Source organism: Brassica napus, chromosome C3 (genome assembly GCF_020379485.1).
Source record: "Brassica napus cultivar Da-Ae chromosome C3, Da-Ae, whole genome shotgun sequence".
Lineage (NCBI taxonomy): Eukaryota > Viridiplantae > Streptophyta > Magnoliopsida > Brassicales > Brassicaceae > Brassica > Brassica napus.
Window position 1 is genome coordinate 55,860,731 of NC_063446.1, and position 20,483 is coordinate 55,881,213.

At 40.0% G+C, this 20,483-nt stretch overlaps 3 protein-coding genes across 3 annotated transcripts; all 3 read right to left on the minus strand.

Moving 5' to 3' along the window:
* Positions 1 to 1,670: 1,670 nt before the first annotated feature.
* On the minus strand, positions 1,671 to 4,025 carry LOC106361748 (putative F-box/kelch-repeat protein At1g27420). Its single transcript, XM_013801558.3, has 3 exons — positions 2,845 to 4,025; positions 2,331 to 2,554; positions 1,671 to 2,226 (listed from the first exon to the last, which is right to left on the minus strand). The coding sequence occupies exons 1-3, from the start codon at positions 3,294 to 3,296 to the stop codon at positions 1,853 to 1,855; spliced, it is 1,050 nt and encodes a 349-aa protein (XP_013657012.1). The 5' UTR covers positions 3,297 to 4,025; the 3' UTR covers positions 1,671 to 1,852.
* Positions 4,026 to 4,366: 341 nt separating this feature from the next.
* On the minus strand, positions 4,367 to 6,022 carry LOC106360077 (putative F-box/kelch-repeat protein At1g27420). Its single transcript, XM_022698273.2, is given in 2 exon segments — positions 4,367 to 5,325; positions 5,422 to 6,022. Coding segments are annotated over 2 exon segments (1,140 nt in total). The 5' UTR covers positions 5,880 to 6,022; the 3' UTR covers positions 4,367 to 4,643.
* Positions 6,023 to 6,931: 909 nt separating this feature from the next.
* On the minus strand, positions 6,932 to 9,874 carry LOC106361746 (glucose-6-phosphate 1-dehydrogenase 3, chloroplastic-like). The gene is made up of 8 exons (XM_013801556.3): positions 9,476 to 9,874; positions 9,142 to 9,350; positions 8,959 to 9,053; positions 8,743 to 8,857; positions 8,305 to 8,510; positions 7,718 to 8,218; positions 7,437 to 7,640; positions 6,932 to 7,356 (listed from the first exon to the last, which is right to left on the minus strand). Exons 1-8 carry the CDS (start codon positions 9,663 to 9,665, stop codon positions 7,119 to 7,121), a joined length of 1,758 nt encoding a protein of 585 aa, XP_013657010.1. The 5' UTR covers positions 9,666 to 9,874; the 3' UTR covers positions 6,932 to 7,118.
* Positions 9,875 to 20,483: the final 10,609 nt, after the last annotated feature.

The following is a 20,483-nucleotide window of genomic DNA, read 5'->3' on the forward strand; positions in this document are numbered from 1 at the left end:
TGTGAAATCTAATCCTGGACAGGGTTTGTTCTATGCTGCTGACTCGGAGACATGCTTGAATGCCTTTGTTGATGCAGATTGGGCTTCTTGTCTTGATACTCGACGCTCTATTACTGGCTTCTGTGTCTATCTTGGCAAATCATTGATCAGTTGGAAATGTAAGAAGCAACAGACAGTGAGTAGGAGCAGTACTGAAGCAGAGTATCGCAGCATGGCTTTGGCGACTTATGAACTCATATGGTTGCAGCAGTTGCTTACTGATTTGAAGATTACAGTTCAACACACAGCTAAGCTCTTTTGTGACAACAAGTCTGCCATTCACATTGCGACTAATCCGGTATTTCATGAACGCACTAAACATATAGAGATTGATTGTCACACGACGCGTGATCAGGTCAAGAAAGGCTTCATCAAGCTCATACATGTCATCAGTGCTGACAATCATGCGGATATCTTCACCAAGCCGCTACATCCATCTCCTTTTCATCACATCCTCTCTCGTATGTCTGTTTCAAGCCTCTTCACTCCATCATCATCTTCATCTTCTACTTCATCAACTCTACCTTCCATTTCAGAGGCTTGAGAGGGGCGTATTGAGTATACTAAGCTCTCTAATACTTGTATAGAAACAGAGGCTTAGCATACTTTTCTATATATCGTATACTTGTATATAAAGGACACACATTGTACATGATTCATTAAGTTAATATACACAGTTTAAGTTTTTGTGCTCTCTCTCTCAATATCTTGATAAGAGAGGTACTGAGATTGGAAAAAAAAAGACCTGTTAGACTCAGGATCGAACTCGTAAACATCCGCCGAAGAAGAGATACCGGTCCCATCGATCGAAGATCCTTCGACCACACTATATCCACCGATGAACACGATCTTAGCGCCATGGAGCACCGCGACGCGGGAACCGTACATGAAAGGAACAGGGACGCGAGGGATCTGTCCCAGATTGTTTCCGGGTGCGTCGAAAACTTCCCCGTACACGTATCTTACGAACCGTCTGTCTCTTAAGAACCGGTCTTCCATCACAACACACATTAACTCCTCCACCGATCCGGTCAACTTTCGAACGGCCGCCTAATGCTCGCTCCGAAGGAACCTTCTCCATCGCCAGCATACCTGCGAAATGGTCTGAAACTTAGAGCGCGGGATTCGCGAGAGGCAACGTTCCGCTACGTCGTCCGTCAAGCCGGGTATTAACGACGACGGTGAAGACTCCGCCATGTTAAAATTGTCCTTGAACGATTTTGATTACTCGCTCATTGCATCATTCATTAGTAATGGTTAACATAAATAAATTGACTTGATAACATTGATTGACCGAGTGTTTCCGAGTTTAATATCCACCCTCTTGCTGAACTAAACATATATTCCCTCCATAATTAATGTTGGAAAGTCAAATCCTCTCCACTTTACCTGTCTCATTGAGTCGTTTCAATTCAAAATTTGATCCAAATGATCCTCAAATAAATAAAAAAATTATACCCAGCCACATTTGCCCGCGCTGAACTTTTCTTTTGTACAAAATATTTTACATGTAGATAAGATGAACAAGAGCTTCTCAAACTTCTCCTTGGGCGTATAGATAGTTCTATCTTTTTTCAGGCACATTACAAAAGAGGAATACATCATAAATGGGTTTTTAAAAAAATTTCTCGCTCTGCTTCAGTAACAAAGCCATACAAAACAATCGTAAAACATATATACACAAACTTAGCAGGCATACACACCACAAATATAGGAATCATTGACAAAGTTGATGGCCAAACTCACAAAGTTAACAGCCCCAAAATACTACACACGTTTTTTTTTTGCAAAAGAACGAAGCCAAATGGGGAAATCAGAAGTTGATGAGAACGACGGTCGCGTTAGAACCAGATGGTTTAATGTATGTGGCTCTCCACTTGGACGCGTTATCTTTATCAAGGTCACCAGTTAAGGCCTTACATCCCCCGAGCCGTGCAATCAGAATAACCTTATTGTTCCATTCCCCTAGTCTGAACCAGTAACCACCCGGGGACCTAGGCACACCCACCCAGCTCCAAGAATTCTCCTCTGGATCAAACACTCCCAGTCCCGGCATTTTCCTGTCAAAGAAATACACTTTGTTTCTAATAACTGTGTAGGAGTAGACCGACAGTGATTGCCCCGAGTCTAACTCTTTCCATGTCTCCGTTTTCGGGTCATATATGTCAATGAACCTCGATTCATTGCCTGAAAAAAAAACCATCATCAAATTATGTAAGAAAAAACTTAATTTCTTCAACCAGACTTATTCGAAATCTATATATGGCCATGTCTATAGCTCTTATACTCACTTACTACGAAGAGTTTGGACTTGAAGGAGAATGCGAAGCCACGCCAGACCGGGCGGTATGGACAATCCATGAGGCTCCATTGGTTAGTTTTCGGGTTGTACACTTCCGTGCTGAGAAGGCTATCACCAAATGAGGAAAAGCCTCGGATCACATACAAAAGCCCGTTCACTACAGCATATGCAAAGTTGTGACGTGGCACGTTCATATTCGCGAGTTTCCTCCAGCTGTTAATATCATTCCGACAAAGATATAAAAGAAGAATTCAGATGAAAACCTCTCCACATTGGTCGAAATTCAGACAAAAGTGTAAAACAGTTTTTTTTGTTTGAATTAATTAACATTCTTGCAAAAAGAAAAAGAAATTCAGACAAAAGATGTTATGTTTCTAAGGAAGGAGAAATTCAGGTTAAAGAAGACCTGTTAGTTAGAAGGAAAAAAAGAAATTCAGACAAAACAGCTTTTTAGAGAAAGATGTTATGTTTCTAAGGAAAGAGAGATTCAGGTTGAAGAAGACCTGTTAGTAGCAGGATCGAACTCGTGAACATCGGCAGAAGCATAGATAGTGGTGCCTTTGATCGCAAACCTTTCGTCCCTCGTATACCCACCGAAGAACACGATCTTTCTGCCACGGAGCACCGCGACGCCGAAACCGCTCACGAAAGGCCCAGGGAAGGTGGGAATCCTCCCCAGACGGTTCCCGGAGACGTCGAAGACTTCCCCGAACAAGTATTTCACGAACCGGCCGTCTCTTACGAACTGGCTTTCCATCAGAACGCACGTGAACTCCTCCACCGATCCGGTCAACTTTCGAACGGCTGAGAAATGCTCGCTCCTAAGGAACGTCCTCCATCGCCGGCAGACCTGAGAAATGATCAGGAAGGCAGAGTAAGGGATTCGCGAGAGGCAGAGCTCCGCTACGTCGTCGGTCAAGCCGGGTATTAACGACGATGGTGACGACGACTCCATTTTACTTGATCTCCACGATTTCGACTAATCGCTCATTGCATCATTTAGTTATGGCTGATTGACTTTTGAGTAATCAAATCACTTGATAACATTAGATTGACCAAGTGTTTCCGCGTTTTAAATCGTTAGTTATGGTTGATATAAATAAATTGACGAGTAATCCATCTTCATTAACTACAACATCTTAATTAAACTGTTCAATTTTCAAAGCGAGCACATTCAGCTCTTATTCAGGTGGTTGCGTGCTATCAAAGCTTCGCATTTCTTGGGTATGCCTTTGGCCTGCAGGTTTGGTTCATTCCGATAATTCGATTTGGATAGTCCGGTTTATGGTTATTTCGGTTAAAGTTGTGCTTAACACAACCGAAAACAAATATGGTTTGGGTTCGATTAATTTGTGAAAATTCCCTGAAACTAACCAAAATTTTCAGCTTCAATTAGATTTTTGGTTTATTTTTGATAAAAAAAATCGAATAATTCTGGTTATTTTGTTTCGTCGAGATTCTGGTTAGCTTGGGTCAAATTTTTTATTAGTTTGGTTTATAATTTGGTTAAAGTCGATATGATTTGGTTTTTTTTTTTCTAAAACGAACTAACCGATTGTCGAACCAAACCCATAACTGATTGTTTTTTAAATTTCCTAATTGAACCCAACTCTAAACCGGACCTAAACAGAAAACCAAAATATTTTGGTTCGGTTCAGGTCAAATCTCCGGGGTTAGTATGCATGTAGTTCTTTCTCAATGCACGCTTACTTGGCACTTGTCTCCTAAATCCATTGATGTCTACCAAAGCAATAGAAGCTTTGGACGGAATGAAGGCATCCCTCTACACGTGAGAAACACTCCAACCAAGCTAATGAAATGTGGAGAGAATCATGCTGTTCAAGTCTTTGTAGATGCTACGCTTTATTATCTACAATATACGCTGAACTTGAAGCATTCTCATGAACGAATGAAATGCATGTTCTACTACTTAACATGTCCACTCTTTGAAACAGATTGTCAAAAACTGATAAAGATTATTCATAATTCATGGGCATGTCACAACTTATCTGACAAAGTTAAAGGAGATAAACAACACTAAAAAGAATGAAGTATTCAGGCTTTCACAACAAGATACTTTCTTGAACATACGGCAGATTTTTTTTTCAGCAACATACAAAAGATGATTAATAAACATCATAAATGGGTTTTTTTAAATTTTCTCCCTCTGCTTCAGAAACAAAGCAATGCAAAACAATCTGTGAAAACATGTTTACACAAGTTTAGTAGGCATGGACACTATAAATATAGAAACCATTGACGAAGTTGAGGGCCAAAGCACAAATGAAGCCAAATGGGGAAATCAGAAGTTGATGAGAACGATGGTCGGGTTAGAACCAGATGGTTTAATGTGTGTGTCTCTCCACTTGGACGCGTTCTCTTTATCAAGGTCACGAATTAAGGTACGTCCCCCGAGCGGTGAAACCAGTATAACCTTATTGTTCCATTCCCCTACTTTACACCAGTAAGCACCCGGGGACCGAGGCACAGACACTGAGCTCCAAGAATTCTCCTCTGGATCAAACACCCCTAGTTCCGGCTTTTTATAGTCACTGTTATGGTCAAAGAAATACACCTTGTTCCTAACAACAGTGTAGGAGTACACCGAAAGTGATTGCCCCGAGTCTAACTCTTCCCATGTCTCAGTTCTGGGGTCATATATGTCAATGAACCTCGATTCATTGCCTGAAAAAAAAAGCCATCATCATCAAATTATGTAAGAAAAAACTTAGTTTCCCATGTCCATAGTCCCCACTACAACGAAGAGTTTGGACTTGAAGGAGAATGCGAAGGCACGATGAAAGTCAGGGCGGTCTGGACATTCATCCATGAAGCTCCATTGGTTAGTTTCCGGGTTGTACACTTCCGAGCTTTGAAGGCATTCCCCATCTGAGGAAAAGCCTCGGATCACATACAAAAGGCCGTCCACTACAGCAAACGCAAACTCGCGACGTGGTACGTTCATACCCGCCAGTTTCCTCCAGCTGTTAATATCATTCCGACAAGAAAAAATAAGAAACAAAACCTCTTCACTTTTGGTCGGAATTCAGACAAAAAAAAAAAAAAAAAGAGAATCAGACCTGTTAGACGCAGGATCGAACTCGTAAACATCGGCAGAAGCAGAGATACGGGTGGTCCCATCGATCGGAAATCCTTCAGCCTCCGCGTATCCACCGACGAGCACGATCTTTTCGCCACCGAGCACCTCGACGCCGAATTGGGACTTCAAAGGCGCAGGGACGCTGGGGATCTGTCCCAGATTGTTTCCGGAGGCGTCGAAAACTTCCCCGTACAAGTATTCTACCCACATGCTGCCGTCTTCTGGGGACTGGCTTTTCATCAGAACACACATGAACTCCTCCACCGGTCCGGTCAACTTTCGAACGGCTGAGAAATGCTTGCTTTTGAGGAACCTCCTCCATCGCCGGCAGACCTGAGAAATGATCCGAAAGTCATATCGCGGGATTCGCGAGAGGCAGAGCTCCGCTACGTCGTCCGTCAAGCCGGGTATTAACGACGACGGTGACGACTCCACCATTTTAAATTTTTAATTGTCCTTTAACGATTTTGATTAACCGCTCATTGCAACCATTGGTAATGGTTAACATAAATAAAATGAATCAATGACTTGATAAGAGATTGATTGACCAAGTGTTCCCGAGTTTAAAATCACCCTCTTGTTAAACTAAACATATTCCCTCCATAGTGGTAATTTTTTTAGATTTTCCTTTGAGAAAAAGACAAAAATAGCATTAAATTAAGTTTATGTTCCCAAATTAGTACTTAAGGTCAAAAGTCACAAAAATAACACTTAATGTTTTATCAAAAGTCACAAACTTAGGGTTTAGAGTTAAAGGGTGGGGTTTAGGATTTAGGGTTTAGGGTTTAGGGTTTAGAGTTTAGGGTTTAGGGTTTAGATTTTAGGGTTAAGGGTTTAGAGTTTAGGGTTTAGGGTTTAGGGTTTAGAGTTTAGGGTTTATGATTTACGTATTAGGGTTTAGAGTTTAGGGTTTAGGGTTTAGAGTTGATAAATGAGGTTTTGGGGATAAAATTTCAAATTTTGAAAAATAAAAAAAATTAAAATTTTCAAAGAATAAATTTAGAAAGATGCTATTTTGGTCATTTTAGTTTTAGAGTGCTATTTTTGTGATATAAACTTAGAAAACTGCTATTTTGGAGATTTGTCCTTTTCCTTTTGTCAACTAAACTTCTATTATCAAATAAAAAAAAATATACAAAGTGAACTAAATATATATATATATAGATAAACTGATACGTGTGATGTATTACAAATTTACAATTAAAATAAATATGTGAATTGTTGATACTTTTCTATTTGTTTCATAAAAATAAAAATATTTATGTTTTCAGCAAACATTTTTGTTTATTTACCTATTTTACTTGTATTAATTAATATGCAGAATATTAATTTGTTAAAACTATAATATTATAAATATATTATTTTTGGTATCATAAAATTATTTAAAGTGTTTGAGGCTTTTAAAAATGTTATCTTTGTAGAACCAAAGAAAATACTAATTAGACCAAATTAAACTTCTTTTTTTTGGTCGGCAACTAAATTCAATTAAATTGGTGGAAACAATAACATACCAAGAGAAACCCTTTTACTTATTATTCAAGATACAGTCCCTCAGAACCCTTCTTATTCAAAAATATTTTCATTGTCCCCAACACAAATCAATGAGAATACTCAAACGTGGATCTATGGAACAAAAAGGTTGATTAACTAACTCTTACACACTTTTACTGGTCGAGACTAAAGGTCTCCCCATTGGACATTGTGTTTTGCGGCTAGATAATGAGCACCAACTGGACCACGACTGCCGTAAGGATACAACTCTGGAATCATCTTCTTTTCCTCAACCTCTTTGAGCAACGGAGTGAAAAGCGCCCAAGCAGCGTCAAGTTCATCGCTTCTAATAAACAACCTTCGTTCACCTTCTATTGCATCCAGCAGCAGCCTCTCATATGCATCTGGTATCTCCTTTGAATACCTTCAACAGCCAAAAAAGGTATATGAAACTATATATCATAAGAAAACCAAAATCTTTTCTTTATTGTTTCCTCAACTCACCTTGTTGAATAAAGAAGATTCAAATGACTCTGATCTAATCTCATTCCCAAACCAGGAACCTTGTTGTTGATTTTCAAATAGATTCCTTCATCTGGTTGGACACGGATGACAAGCTCATTTGTAGTCTGGTCAAGATTAGTACCACCAGAGTTCCGGTTATATAAATTCCCAGGCACATGCCTAAACTGCACCCTTATCTCCGCACTATAGACAATCAAAGCATAAATAATATTTACTTATTAGAAAAAAAAACAAAACATTCCAAAAAAGTTTTTGGTTACCTCCTAGTGTGCAATGCTTTCCCAGCTTTCATCAGAAAAGGCACACCGTCCCATCTCGAATTGTCTATAAAGAGCGCAGCAGCAGCAAACGTCGGCGTCAAGCTATCTTTCGGTACAGTTGTATCATCGGTGTAGCCTGGATAAGTGACTCCTCCTTTGGCGGTCCCCTTGTACTGTCCTATCACCACGTCTTCGAGTTGTATTGGCCTCATCGAACGCAGAACTTTCACCTTTTCGTTTCTGATATCCTCTGCGTCCAAACTAACGGGCGTCTCCATGGCGAAGAGAGCTAGTATCTGAAGGAGGTGATTCTGCATTATGTCTCTTATTATTCCGTAATGGTCAAAGTAACCTCCGCGTCCTTCGGTGCCGAAGTCCTCAGAGAATATGAACTGCACGTTCTGTATGTACTGCCTTGACCATAACGGTTCGAATATGAGATTTGAGAATCGGAGAACTGATAAGTTCTCAACTAGCTCCTTTCCTAAGTAATGGTCTATCCTGTTAAAAAAGAAAATATTACTCTCCATATCAGCACTGATTACAGTTTTACTAAATAATGTGAGTATAAGGACAAGATCTCCCACCTGAATATTTGGTCTTCCTCCAGGTAGTGCTTAAGGGAGTTTGTTAAAGCAGCAGAGGTTTTGGAATCTCGGCCAAAAGGCTTCTCGACAATGACCCTAGTCCATCCACTGAGAGATGAAGCAGATGAGCTTGCACATTTCACCGCGTCCACAAAGATGTTTGGAGGGATTGAGAGGTAAAAAAGGCGGTTCGAGAGTCTTCCACCCTGTAAATAGTTTTGTGATGGATGAAGCAAACCTCTGAAATAGAAGTAAGAAGACCAAACTTTTCTAGTTTCTACTAATTTCACAGAAACAACAATACTTTTCCTACTTCTGTGTCCAGGTGTCATATTCTAAATCATATCACCTACCTAGTCTTTAGAAAAATGAGGCAATGATGCAATTTGGTTGCAAGGGAATCAATCATAAAGAAGTTAATTAGCAGAGGATAAATACCTCATGCTCTTTGAGCTTCTTGTCTAATGCAACAAAATGTTCCTGAGAATCATACTGACCCGTGTGGTAAAAACATCTCTTGAGAAACTCTTCCATCTTTTCACTACAGTTTGCCCTGATAAATATCAGATTAACACTCAGCAGTTTAAAATCTTAATCATCTCTGACAAAGTACCAAACTGAAAAGAAACCATGTCTACAATGATTAAAAATCACCTCTTATCAATCCTACAAGTCAGTGTTTTGCTGACCATGTGTCTAAGTTCACCATCTGTCATCTTACTCCTTGCATAGCCGTATATTGTAAAATGCTGTTAAAAAAAAAACAAATAACAGCTTACCACATACATTCAATTCAACGTAAGAATCACACCAGAAGGAGAGGAAGCTTCTATTTACCTGAGGAAGGCAGCCTTCGTAGTAAAGTGCGAAAAGAGCTGGGAATATCTTCTTCTTGGCAAGATCACCAGACGCTCCAACCACCGTGATACTAACTGTTGACTCATGTTCCCCGCCACCAAGCTCTGCCACAACTTCTTGTGACGGAATAGATAAAAGTCCGTCTTTCAGTTTCTCAATTGGGCTCGAGTTCGTGACTACTACTGCCCCTGAAACCAATTGTATATAATCCAAAGTTTCAAGCTTTACGCTATACCAGCAACCCAAAGGCACAGAGAGTAAAACCCAATTCAGGAAAACTTTAAGAGGGTACAGAGAATCCAAGTAAAGTTACCGTCTTGCAATACAACAGAGCTCTGAACGGACTTCCTCTGCGATCTAAGACATAGCTCCTGAGGAGAGGCGGAGAGGAGTGAGAGTGAGCGTCGTGTGTCGCCATTGATGAGGGAAGAGTGATTCGAGAAGAAAGGAGACGAGGTGCGGGAGGAGGAAGAATAGGAAGGGCGGGAGAGAGACGATGACATCTTCGAATTGATTTAAAAGACAAGTTAGCAAGATGGTTTGGTTTTGATGCTAATCTGATAATTGCGCTTAAGAAGAGTGTTTAAGGACAATTGTTCGAAAGTTTGAGCCCTTTGAGCTTTGACGCATGCCAAAGGTTAGCCCTTTGCCAGATTGGTGCTTTTGTTGGTATGGTTCAGCGAAAGGCTATTCCCTCTGTTTACCAAAAGTGTTTTTGATTATTCTTTTTTTTTTTGTTGAAAATAAGTGCTTTTGATTATTCGGTTCAACGAAATTACAAGTTAACCTAATGTGATTAGCTCGTGTTATATAATTTAGACCAAAAAAATGATAACTATGTTCCTTTAGACTAATCTCATATATTTTATGTCCCATTAGGCTAATTATTTTTAAAATGGCAATAATGCCTTTAAATTGTAAATTTTAAATATAATAAATAATGGATTCGATCAAGCGGGATCGATCGATCCGAAATTACAAGGTCGAACTGATCGATCGATCCTGATCATTATGCAGAATAAAAAAAACGCGGAGTATATACTGATCGACCTGGTCCATTTCACTCGATCGGCAAAGGTCGATGTCATACAGATCGACCGATCTCGAATTATAGACCGATAGATCTGTGGAAGCATAGATATGAATTGTGGTAGAAATAATGTGAAATTTTTGTGAACAATCAATGGAATATAGAAGACGTCGTGAGAAGAAGATTACCACTTTTTGTGTTTTTTTGTTTTTTAAAAAAAAAAATCAATTTTTTCAAAATATGAAAATGAATATTCCCAAATATTTTGTTTCCATATTTTTAGGAACTGATTTCTTATCCATAGAATACATCTAATATGTAGAAATCGGTTTGTACATGTTTTTAGAATTATAGTAATGTGTAGATTTTGATTTCTACATGTTTTAGTTTTACAGTAAATCAGTAGAAGTCGGTTTCTACGTGTTTTAGATTTATATTAATGTGTAGATTTTTATTTTTAATGATTTTAGATCGGTAGGTTAAGCGCAGAATTTGTATTCTAAATATTTTTAGAATACTCTTATTTACGTAGATCAAATATTCTAAACATTGTAGATTCAATGAAAAAAGTGGATTTCGTTTTCTACTTCGTAGAATGTCATTTCTACTTTATTTAGAACAAAATCTGAAAATTATGATTTAAACATTTTTAGAACTCAAAAAAATACCACTAAGTTCATATAGTTACTATTTTTCCAATTTTTTTTTTTGTTTGTAAAACTATTTATTAAATTTATTTTCAAAAATATTAAAAGATATTATAGGCAAAAATGACACAAAAATAGATATTAGTCTAAAAGAACATAGTTATCATTTTTTTGCTCTAAAAAAAATAATTTTCCTTTTTTTCTTTGACAATATTCCCTCTGTTTCAGAATATAATGTTATGTTTCATGTTTTCAACTTTCTATGTAATTTGTTTTTGTTTTCTTAGAAAGTATGCAACACTTTATAACTTATAGCTTATTTTATAATTGGTTAAAGTAATTTTAATTTATATTTCTAATCACTTTAGGTAAAAATATACTTCTTAATATTTGCATTTTTCCTAAAATATCTTATATTTTGCAACAAATATAATAATTATCTGCTGAGAGAGAGCTTTGTGAAAATGACTTGATGGACGCAATAGAACGGATATAGGGGATGATTGGTAAGTGTTGCGACTTTTATTTTTTGGGTTTAGAATAACAGCTGTAGATTTTATTGATGTATCTGTAGATTAATTATTTCCAAAGCACTAAATATAAAGCTCTAGAAAATTTGATTTCCAAAGATATTTTGTTTCCTATTTTAGTTTTTATAGTTGTAGCTTTAAAATTTTTCTTAAAGCATGATTGGTAAACTAAAGTGGATGTAGAAAAAAAAAATTGGTAAAATGGGACACTTTGAACTTTTATTTGTCACAATAGGATTTCTGATATTTTGGGCAATTTTGGACATATTTTACCCTTCTTTCATGGGAAAATAGTAAACTGAATATTAAAAATGTAAAAAAATATGAAAACTATTGGAATCGTAAGTATGACAATATATATGTTCAAAAGTTTTTTTTTTTTAAAGTGGAATCATATTTTATTTTATCTTCTAGCTACAGTTAGAATACTCATTATGGTCATCTACTTAGTCTAGAAATTGGATACTAAGTTGTATACATATATATATCTTGGGTATACAAGGTAAACTATCATTTCTTATATATTCTAACAAAGCTATATTTCGAAACGTTATAATCAAGAAAGATGTCTTCAGTATACCTACAGCTTGATAACGACATATAGCCACAACGCAGTGATATACCTTATCTATATTTTGTGTAATAACATGTTCTACCTTTTACCTTATGTGGCGCTTAAGGAATAATATGTTTCATATCTACTCTACTGTGTTCTGAGTTAGCTAGGATATATATTCTACGGGAAATCCGGAAAATATGGAAACTTCCATATTCGGTTAAAGATGTTTCCTAAATCTAAACTAAATCTTCCCTAAATATCTCATAGAATATTTTCTCCCACGTTTTTCTCCTTCTCCCACGATCTTTTTCTCTTCGTTTTTTGTGTGTTCTCTCTTCTTCATCCACATAATCATCTCTTCTCTCTATCAATACAACATGGTTCTAATCTATGTTAAATCTGGTGAATGGATGTCTAGTTGCAGTGAAGAGTGGAGTTTCGTAGTAGACAAAGAAAGGCGTGGTCTAATGGTAACATTAGAAACTACTACTCCATTAGAGAAGCTCAAGATGATGGTGTGTAAGGATTATGGGGTGGACCATAATGTTGTTAATGCCGAGTTCAGCTATTCGTTGTTGAATCAAAGAGGGAATTCTCCAATTATTATCACCAATGATAGGCAAGCATCTAATTTTGTAGGCTATGCAAAGAGGGATTCGTCTACTACCTTGTGTGTTACGTTCTTTGGTATATATAATACATATCTGAGTTGTTGTTAAGATTAGACAAGTCGTGTGTGTAATTTAGTTTACTCAGTGTGCGCTTATGTTTACAGGTGTTGTGATTGTGTCCACTCCACAAGATGTGGCGCTTGCGGATGCTAATAGTGTAATCTCCATGTTCGACAAAGTTAGAGTACCTGTACTGTAATATCCCGTCTTAAAAAAAAAAACCCTAATTTCGGTTTTATGGAATTTTTCGGGGAAGCCGAAAGCTCGGAAAATTTTTATCCTCAAGGTTAAGGTTAGTCTAGAGTCTATTAAAAATATTTAGCTCATCAGAACGGGAGCGGAAAAATATTCTGGATTGATCGCGGGACGAAAATTCACCAAAAGGGCCGAAATCGCGCAAATCGACCTAGAAGCTTGAGGTGGCTTGATCTAAGGGATCAGGACGTGGCGTTAACCATTTAACCTGCTGAGTGTCAACACAAGAAGGAGTTGTAGATGTGCATGAAGCATTTCCATGCAGCTTGACACACAGAAGCACGAGGTGTCGCAATACCTGTGATCTGCGCATGCGAACCGACACGCAGAGGCCCGTGTGTCGCGATGCATGAACACCAGACATGCTGAAGGGAAAGTGGACGTGGAGGATGACTTCTGGCATGGCTAGAGAGCATGTAAAATGGCATGTGGACGCTCATGTGTCGCCACGCATGCGACCGGAAGCATGCATGACGACACACATGCGATTGGGTTGCTCATTCTTATTGGCCGGAAACTTCTATATATACCCAGCTACCCTGGTTCATTTTTACTCATTCAGACACACCAAGGACACTCCAAAACGTGGCTTAGAGAGAGTGAGATAGAAAGAAGTGAGGTGCTTTAGAAGTATAGACATTTTTCGAAGACCGATAAACTGCCGGGAAGTTTCGAAAGACTGTCCAGATGAGAAAGAAGGTTCTTTCCGAGTTCTGATCAGTCTAGAGCAATTCATTCAAGACATTGAGGTTGGGTTTTGGGATTTAAAATCATGGTACCAAGACGAAGATTTGGAGGGGATAAAAGGGGTTTGGTCAACATCCGAAATCAAAGAGTCGAACCAAATCGCTTAATCACTGTGAGTCATGGTTAATTGTTTGTTAACAAATTTTTAATGCAGGTTCCTGACAGCGGATACGGCTTCCGAGCTAGGATAGCCGGACCGGTCTAGGTGTCAGTTTGTGGATCCGAGGCTTGAGACAATGTCTGGGCTAAGTGGATAGCAAGACTAGTCTAAGCACCCAGGTTATTGTGATTGTGTGAGTATTATATGTTGATATGGTATGTACCTCTTGTTGGTACTGTTGTGTGAGAACCTCGTGGTGGTTCTAGTAGTAGTTTGCATGTCATTGCTTCCTCAATTGGTACCACTAAACCGGTCGTGGTCCAGAAAGTTATGGGCTCGGTTTAACTTGGCTTGATCACCAAGGCAGAGTGCCACACGTGGATGTGACATCCCCCGGCGAGTCCGATAGAGGACTGGGGCACGACGATTCCAATTGAGGACCGTGACCGGGCGATTCCCGAGCGCCTACGCATGTGTGGTGTATTAGTGAAGGGATTGCCGGTGTCCCTTATGTGGAGGAAAAATGATTCTGTTGGGCCCTAGGAGTATATATATATGGTTGATTGATGTGACACTCATAAAGAGTGTTTGATTTATTATTTTTTAAAGGTTTATTGCTTAAATCGGTCATGCTTTATGATCTTGAATATTGATTGTTGAACTACCCGTCTTGCTTGTGTTTGGGGTGGGGTTTAGAATGACGGGTATTTGTATATGCTAGATAGGGAACCCTGCCTCACTGAGTGAAACTAGTTCACTCATTCCTCACATCCTTTTGCAGGTGACCAGTAGAAAGGACCATAGCGCTCGCGGAACTGTAGGAGTTGGTGTAGATTGGACATCTTTTGCTAAAGACTTGTTTCTAGATATATGAATGTATGTTTTACTTTCCGCTGCGTCCATTTACCCTATTTATAATATTTTGGGCTTGTGAACTTCGTGTTTTATATATATGAAATAAAGTATGTTTATAATCGTGACGTGTTGAATCTGATATTAGGTTAGTTCAACCTGACACAACTCTATGATTCGGTACGGGTTGCAAAGCCTCAGGCCGAAGATTAGAGGAAACGAGTTTTAAATGGATATTCTTGGTTACAAAATTATGTTTTGTGACTTGGAAAGTCTATTCTCAACCCGTCGTAACACTTCCAAACTTGGCAGAGGAAGGTCGTTCGGGCATGTTCTTGTTTGATTGTTGCCCGGCTGACTGACCGATGTCTAAAAGGGTTCGAGGGTGTTACAAAGGTGGTATCATAGCATGGTTTAGATCATGCGGTCAATCACGTACTTTCTGTGTTTTATCGAGTCAAATGTGTCGCAAAAGATGTGTTAGGAAACCAGCAGAGTTTCGTTTTAATTAGTATTCTTAATAGAAAATTCCTTGTTCGTGGATTGCAGATGACAAGAAGAGGAAGGAGTGAAGGAGGACAGGATTGGATGCTGGGTACAGAAAGAGTCTCAAGAAGAAGAGGACCGGGATATGAATCCGAGGGAATTGTGAGAGACAAGGTTTCACTTCTTAGATTTAGGTTAGGTCAAGAGAGATGAATGAGAATCGTGGGCTGAATCCCGTAAATAAACTTGAAGAATGAATATGATTTTATTGATGAGTTGAAAGATGATGAATACAAAGGAATGTATCTTGAGATGATTACTAAAGAATATGTAATGCTTTTAATCTAGTACAAAAGTTGATACATGGAAAAGAGATGGATTGTCTTTTATCTTCTCCGTCTTTATATAGTCTAGGTTTCGTTGGCAACCCTTCAACTGTTCTCCGAGATATTCGGCTTCAATTACGGAACTCGCTTTAGGCTCCTCTTGACCGAGTCTCTTAAGGTGTTAGCTCACTTTCTGTCGTGACCTCTGCTATGATGTCTCCCAGGTCCAGTCGTCAGCTCGGCTTTCAGCTCCCTTTGTTATGATGGGCTTATCGCAACCCACATGCTAGCTCACGCTTATCGGTACCTCACCTGAGGGTCATATTCGGGTCCAACAGGAATGGTGCAAACACTGGTGCACACCAACCAAGGATCCAGTGAAGAAAATGTAGGAAGAAACAACAATCTGTTTGGACATGATCAAGAAATACCACGAGAAGAAAACTTTCCACCATACCGTACTGTAAGGGGAAGACAAGATATAGGTGATAGCGATTCAAGTGGCCAAGGACCTAGACCAGGGAGGCGGAACAACCCGATTAAACCAGAAGTTCATGATCAACCACAACAAGGAGTAGGAATGGAGCACACTCTGAAGATGCTTCATGATGTGATAGTGAGGTCACTGCAACAACCTCAGGTGCAACCTCAGCCACTTATGCCATCACAACCTACAGCGGCTACACCGATGTTACCGTTGATAACTGCCATGAAGAATATGAAGACACCACATTATGAAGGCGGGACAGATCCATTTCAAGCCGACCAGTGGCTTCGAACTATGGAGAAAAACTTTGAGACCCTGACGTGTTCTAAAGAGTCTAAGAAAAAAATGGCAGTAAATTACTTAGACAAAGACGCAGCAGAATGGTGGGAGAGTAGGGATCGCCAAGTGGGACATCTGGTCACCACTTGGGTGGCATTCAAACAAGAATTTGAACGCAAGTACTTCACTTCTGAATCCAAGCGAAGGCTTCAACGCCAGTTTGCAAACTTGGTACAAGGAGATAAGACGGTTAAAGAATATGAATCTGAATTTATGCGACTGCGACGACACGTGCTGCGAGGACAAGATGATGAGGAGACCATGATATCCAACTTTCTGTTTGGTCTAAAACCAGAGTTGGAAAATAGACTGGCAGCCGGGAACTACGAGAGTCTCACCGAGCTAGTGGAAAAGGCTGTGAATGTGGAGATCGGATTGGAAGCTGAGAAGGCGGCAAGTAAGAAATTCAAGCAGCATCAAGAAGGTAAGTATGGTGGATACCAAAGATCTTTTAAGGGTAAAGATAAAGAAAAGGAATCGGGAGGGCCAACTAGACGATCTCTGTTCACAGGAAAATGCTTTAACTGTGGCAAGACAGGTCATAACTCGAGTGAATGCTTCGGGAAGAAACCTAGATCCTTTCAGTCAAACTCCTACAATCCTACATGTTTCACGTGTGGAAAGAAAGGGCACATATCTACCCAGTGCAGCGTCAACCGTCCTATCCCAGCTACGCCAATCACTGTCCATCCTCCTCCAGCTCCACATGCAATCGCACCAGCGCCAAAAAGGCAAGCTATAGGAGGTAGAGTTTACGCTTTAGAACTAGATGATCCTAAACCTCCAGGCCCATCTACGGGTTCCATCACAGGTATTTGGGTTCTTTAGCCTTACTAATTTGACTTTATGTTGTGTGACTGCTTGTCATGGATTGGTTAATTTCTATTGGATAATTATTATGTTGTTGATGTTTTGGCAGGAACTTTACATGTTGCGGGGAGTCCCACACATGTATTGTTCGACTCCGGGGCAACACATAGTCTTACGACCCCTGAGGTAGCTGTCAAGTTTGTGGGTTCATTTGTGATTGACAGGATGGATGTGGCTGTAATGACTCCCGGAGACCAAACCCTCCAAGCAAAAGAATGCATTAGAAGAGTTCCGTTAGTCATTTGTGAGAAGATGTTCTTGGCAGATTTTTTGGTGGTGCCTTTAAAGGGATATTAGGTTATTCTGGGCATGGATTGGTTATCAGGTTATCGGGCTCAATTAGATTGGGGAAAAGGTCGTATTTTGTTCAAGGAGAACGGGCAATGGCAAATAGTGTTCTATGGGATCAGTCCAAGCAAGTATGTGTCTTTAGTAGCTGCCTTGAGAGTGGAAGATTTGCTCAAGGATGGAGAAGCGTATCTGGTAACAGTAACTGCTAGTGAAGGACCCGCTAGCAATGGAGTTGAAATTACGGATATTGCAGTCGTACAAGAGTTTGAGGATGTGTTTGCGGCGTTAAAAGAGTTACCTCCACCGCATGACACCCGCAGAGTTAGCAGAGCTGAAGAAACAACTTGAAGATTTAATGGAGAAAGATTTCATAAGACCTAGCTCTTCACCATGGGGAGCTCCGGTCTTATTTGCCAAGAAGAAGGATGGTAGTATGCGACTTTGCATTGATTATCGAGGAATCAACAATATCACCATCAAAGATAAGTATCCTCTTCAGGATAGATGAGTTGTTGGATCAGCTAAGGGGAGCAAGTTGGTTTTCAAAGATCGACTTTGCGTCGGGCTATCATCAGATTCCAATATCAGAAGGTGATGTTATGAAGACTGCATTTAGAACTCGTTATGGACAATACGAGTTTGTAGTAATGCCTTTTGGCCTTACTAACTCACCGGCGACCTTCATGAGACTGATGAATGAAGTCTTCCACGATTATCTCGACAAGTTCGTGATAATCTTCATCGATGACATTTTAATATATTCCAAGACAGAGGTCGAGCACAAAGCACACTTGAAGCTAGTGTTGGAACTGTTAAGAAACCAGAAGCTGTATGCCAAGTTCAGCAAGTGTTCTTTCTGGAAAAGAGAGATCGGGTTCTTGGGGCACCGTGTGTCTGGAGAAGGAGTTTCCGTAGATTCAGAAAAGGTGAAAGCCATCGAGGAATGGCAAAGACCATCAACGGTAACTGAGGTAAGAAGTTTCCTCGGGTTAGCCGGGCATTATCGAAAGTTCGTCAAGAAATTTTCATCGATCGCTAAGCCCCTGACAAAGTTGACTGGAAAAGGAGTTTCGTTCATCTGGGGAAAAGAAACAGAGGAAGCATTTCAGAGACTGAAGAAAGCTTTGACCACAACACCGGTATTGGCATTACCTGAACAAGGTAAACCTTACACTGTGTACGCAGATGCTTCTAGGGTTGGGTTGGGTTGTGTGTTGATGCAGGAAGGCAAAGTAATTGCTTATGCATCAAGGCAACTCAGAAAACATGAAGAGAACTACCCAACACACGATTTAGAAATGGTGGCGGTGGTTTTTGCGTTAAGGATTTGGCGATCTTACTTATATGGAGAAGTCGTGGAAGTATTCAGAGATCATAAGAGTCTCAAGTACTTGTTCACACAGCCTGATTTGAACCTCCGACAAAGGCGATGGATGGAGTTTGTGGCAGATTACGACCTGAAGATTCAATATCATTCAGGCAAAGCTAATGTAGTCGCAGATGCATTAAGTCGTAGAAAGTTGACGTCCGATGTTGGAAAGGAAGTGGAAGCGTTATTGAATGAACTTAAGTTGATGACTTTATGGGCAATTGAAGGAGAGCCAAGTGAGCCATTAGGCATGCATGCAGTAAACCAGGCTGGTTTACTCGCACGGATCAGACAGGAGCAACAACGTGATGAAAAGTTAAAGATAATTATTGAGGAAGTCAAGAAGGTCCAAACCCAAGTGGATATCATATGGCGCCAGATGGTACACTATTACTTAATGGGATGATTTCAGTACCACAAGGAGAAGGGCTACGACATGAGATTTTGAAGTCGGCGCATCATTCGTCACTCAGTATCCACCCCGGGAGTACGAAAATGTATCGAGATATCCGAAGGTATTATCATTGGCCAGGAATGAAGAAATCAGTGGCGCGATGGGTGACTCAATGTCAAACTTGTCAACAAGTGAAAGTCGAGCAACAGATTCCAGGAGGGTTGTTACAAAGCTTACCAGTACCTCAGTGGAAATGGGATTCCATATCCATGGATTTCATCACTGGGTTACCCCCAGCTCGAGGTTGATCAAATAACGCAATATGGGTGATTGTCGACAGACTGGCGAAGGTGGCGCACTTGTTACCTATGAAGGAAACCGATAAGGTAGAAGTATTGGCAGAGATGTATGTGGACCAAATTGTGAGGTTGCATGGTGTGCAAACATATATAGTCTTCGATCGAGATCCTAGATTCACCTTAAATTTTTGGAAGGCGTTACAAGAAGCAGTGGGAACTAAGTTATTCATAAGCACCGCGTATCATCCCGAGACGGACGGGCAAACCGAAAGAACCATTCACACCATAGAGGATATGATACGGATGTGTATATTGGATTGGGCGGGAAGCTGGGGAAAGCATTTACCATTAGTCGAATTCTCCTACAACAACAGCTTTCATTTTAGCATAGGTATGGCACCATATGAGGCGCTTTATGGGAGACCATGCAAAACACCTTTATGTTGGACCGAAGTCGGAGAAAGAAGAGAGTTTGGACCCGAAATTATAGAAGAGACGATGAAAAAGTTAGAGATCATTCAAACCAATATGAAGAAAGCGCAGGATAGACAAAAGAAGTACACCGATCAATCAAGGCGAGAAGTGGTGTTCAGTATTGGTGATTGGGTTTATCTGAAAGTGTCAGCTCAGAAAGGAAAGGAGAGATTCGGGAAGGTCGGGAAGCTAGCTGTTAGATTCATTGGGCCTTACCATATTGAAGAACGAATCGGAGATGTTGCTTACCGCCTCAACCTACCTGAAGAGATGCAAATACATCCAGTATTTCACGTATCAATGCTGCGAAAACATCTTCATGATCACAACGCTATTGAGACAGAGCAAATCGAAAACCTGCAAACAACCTCACTTATCCAGAGGGACCAATCCGAATAGGTGAACGTCGGATACGAAGATTGAAGAATCGAGAAATTCCTCAAGTCCAAGTTTTCTGGGGTAAACGGAACCGTGTAGTTGTGACATGGGAGGATGAATCAAGATTCAAAGCGTTGCATCCAGAGTTCTTCCACGAAGATGTAGTAATGGAAGAAGGGGGATCACCGGATCCTTAGAGAATTCGAGGACAAATTCT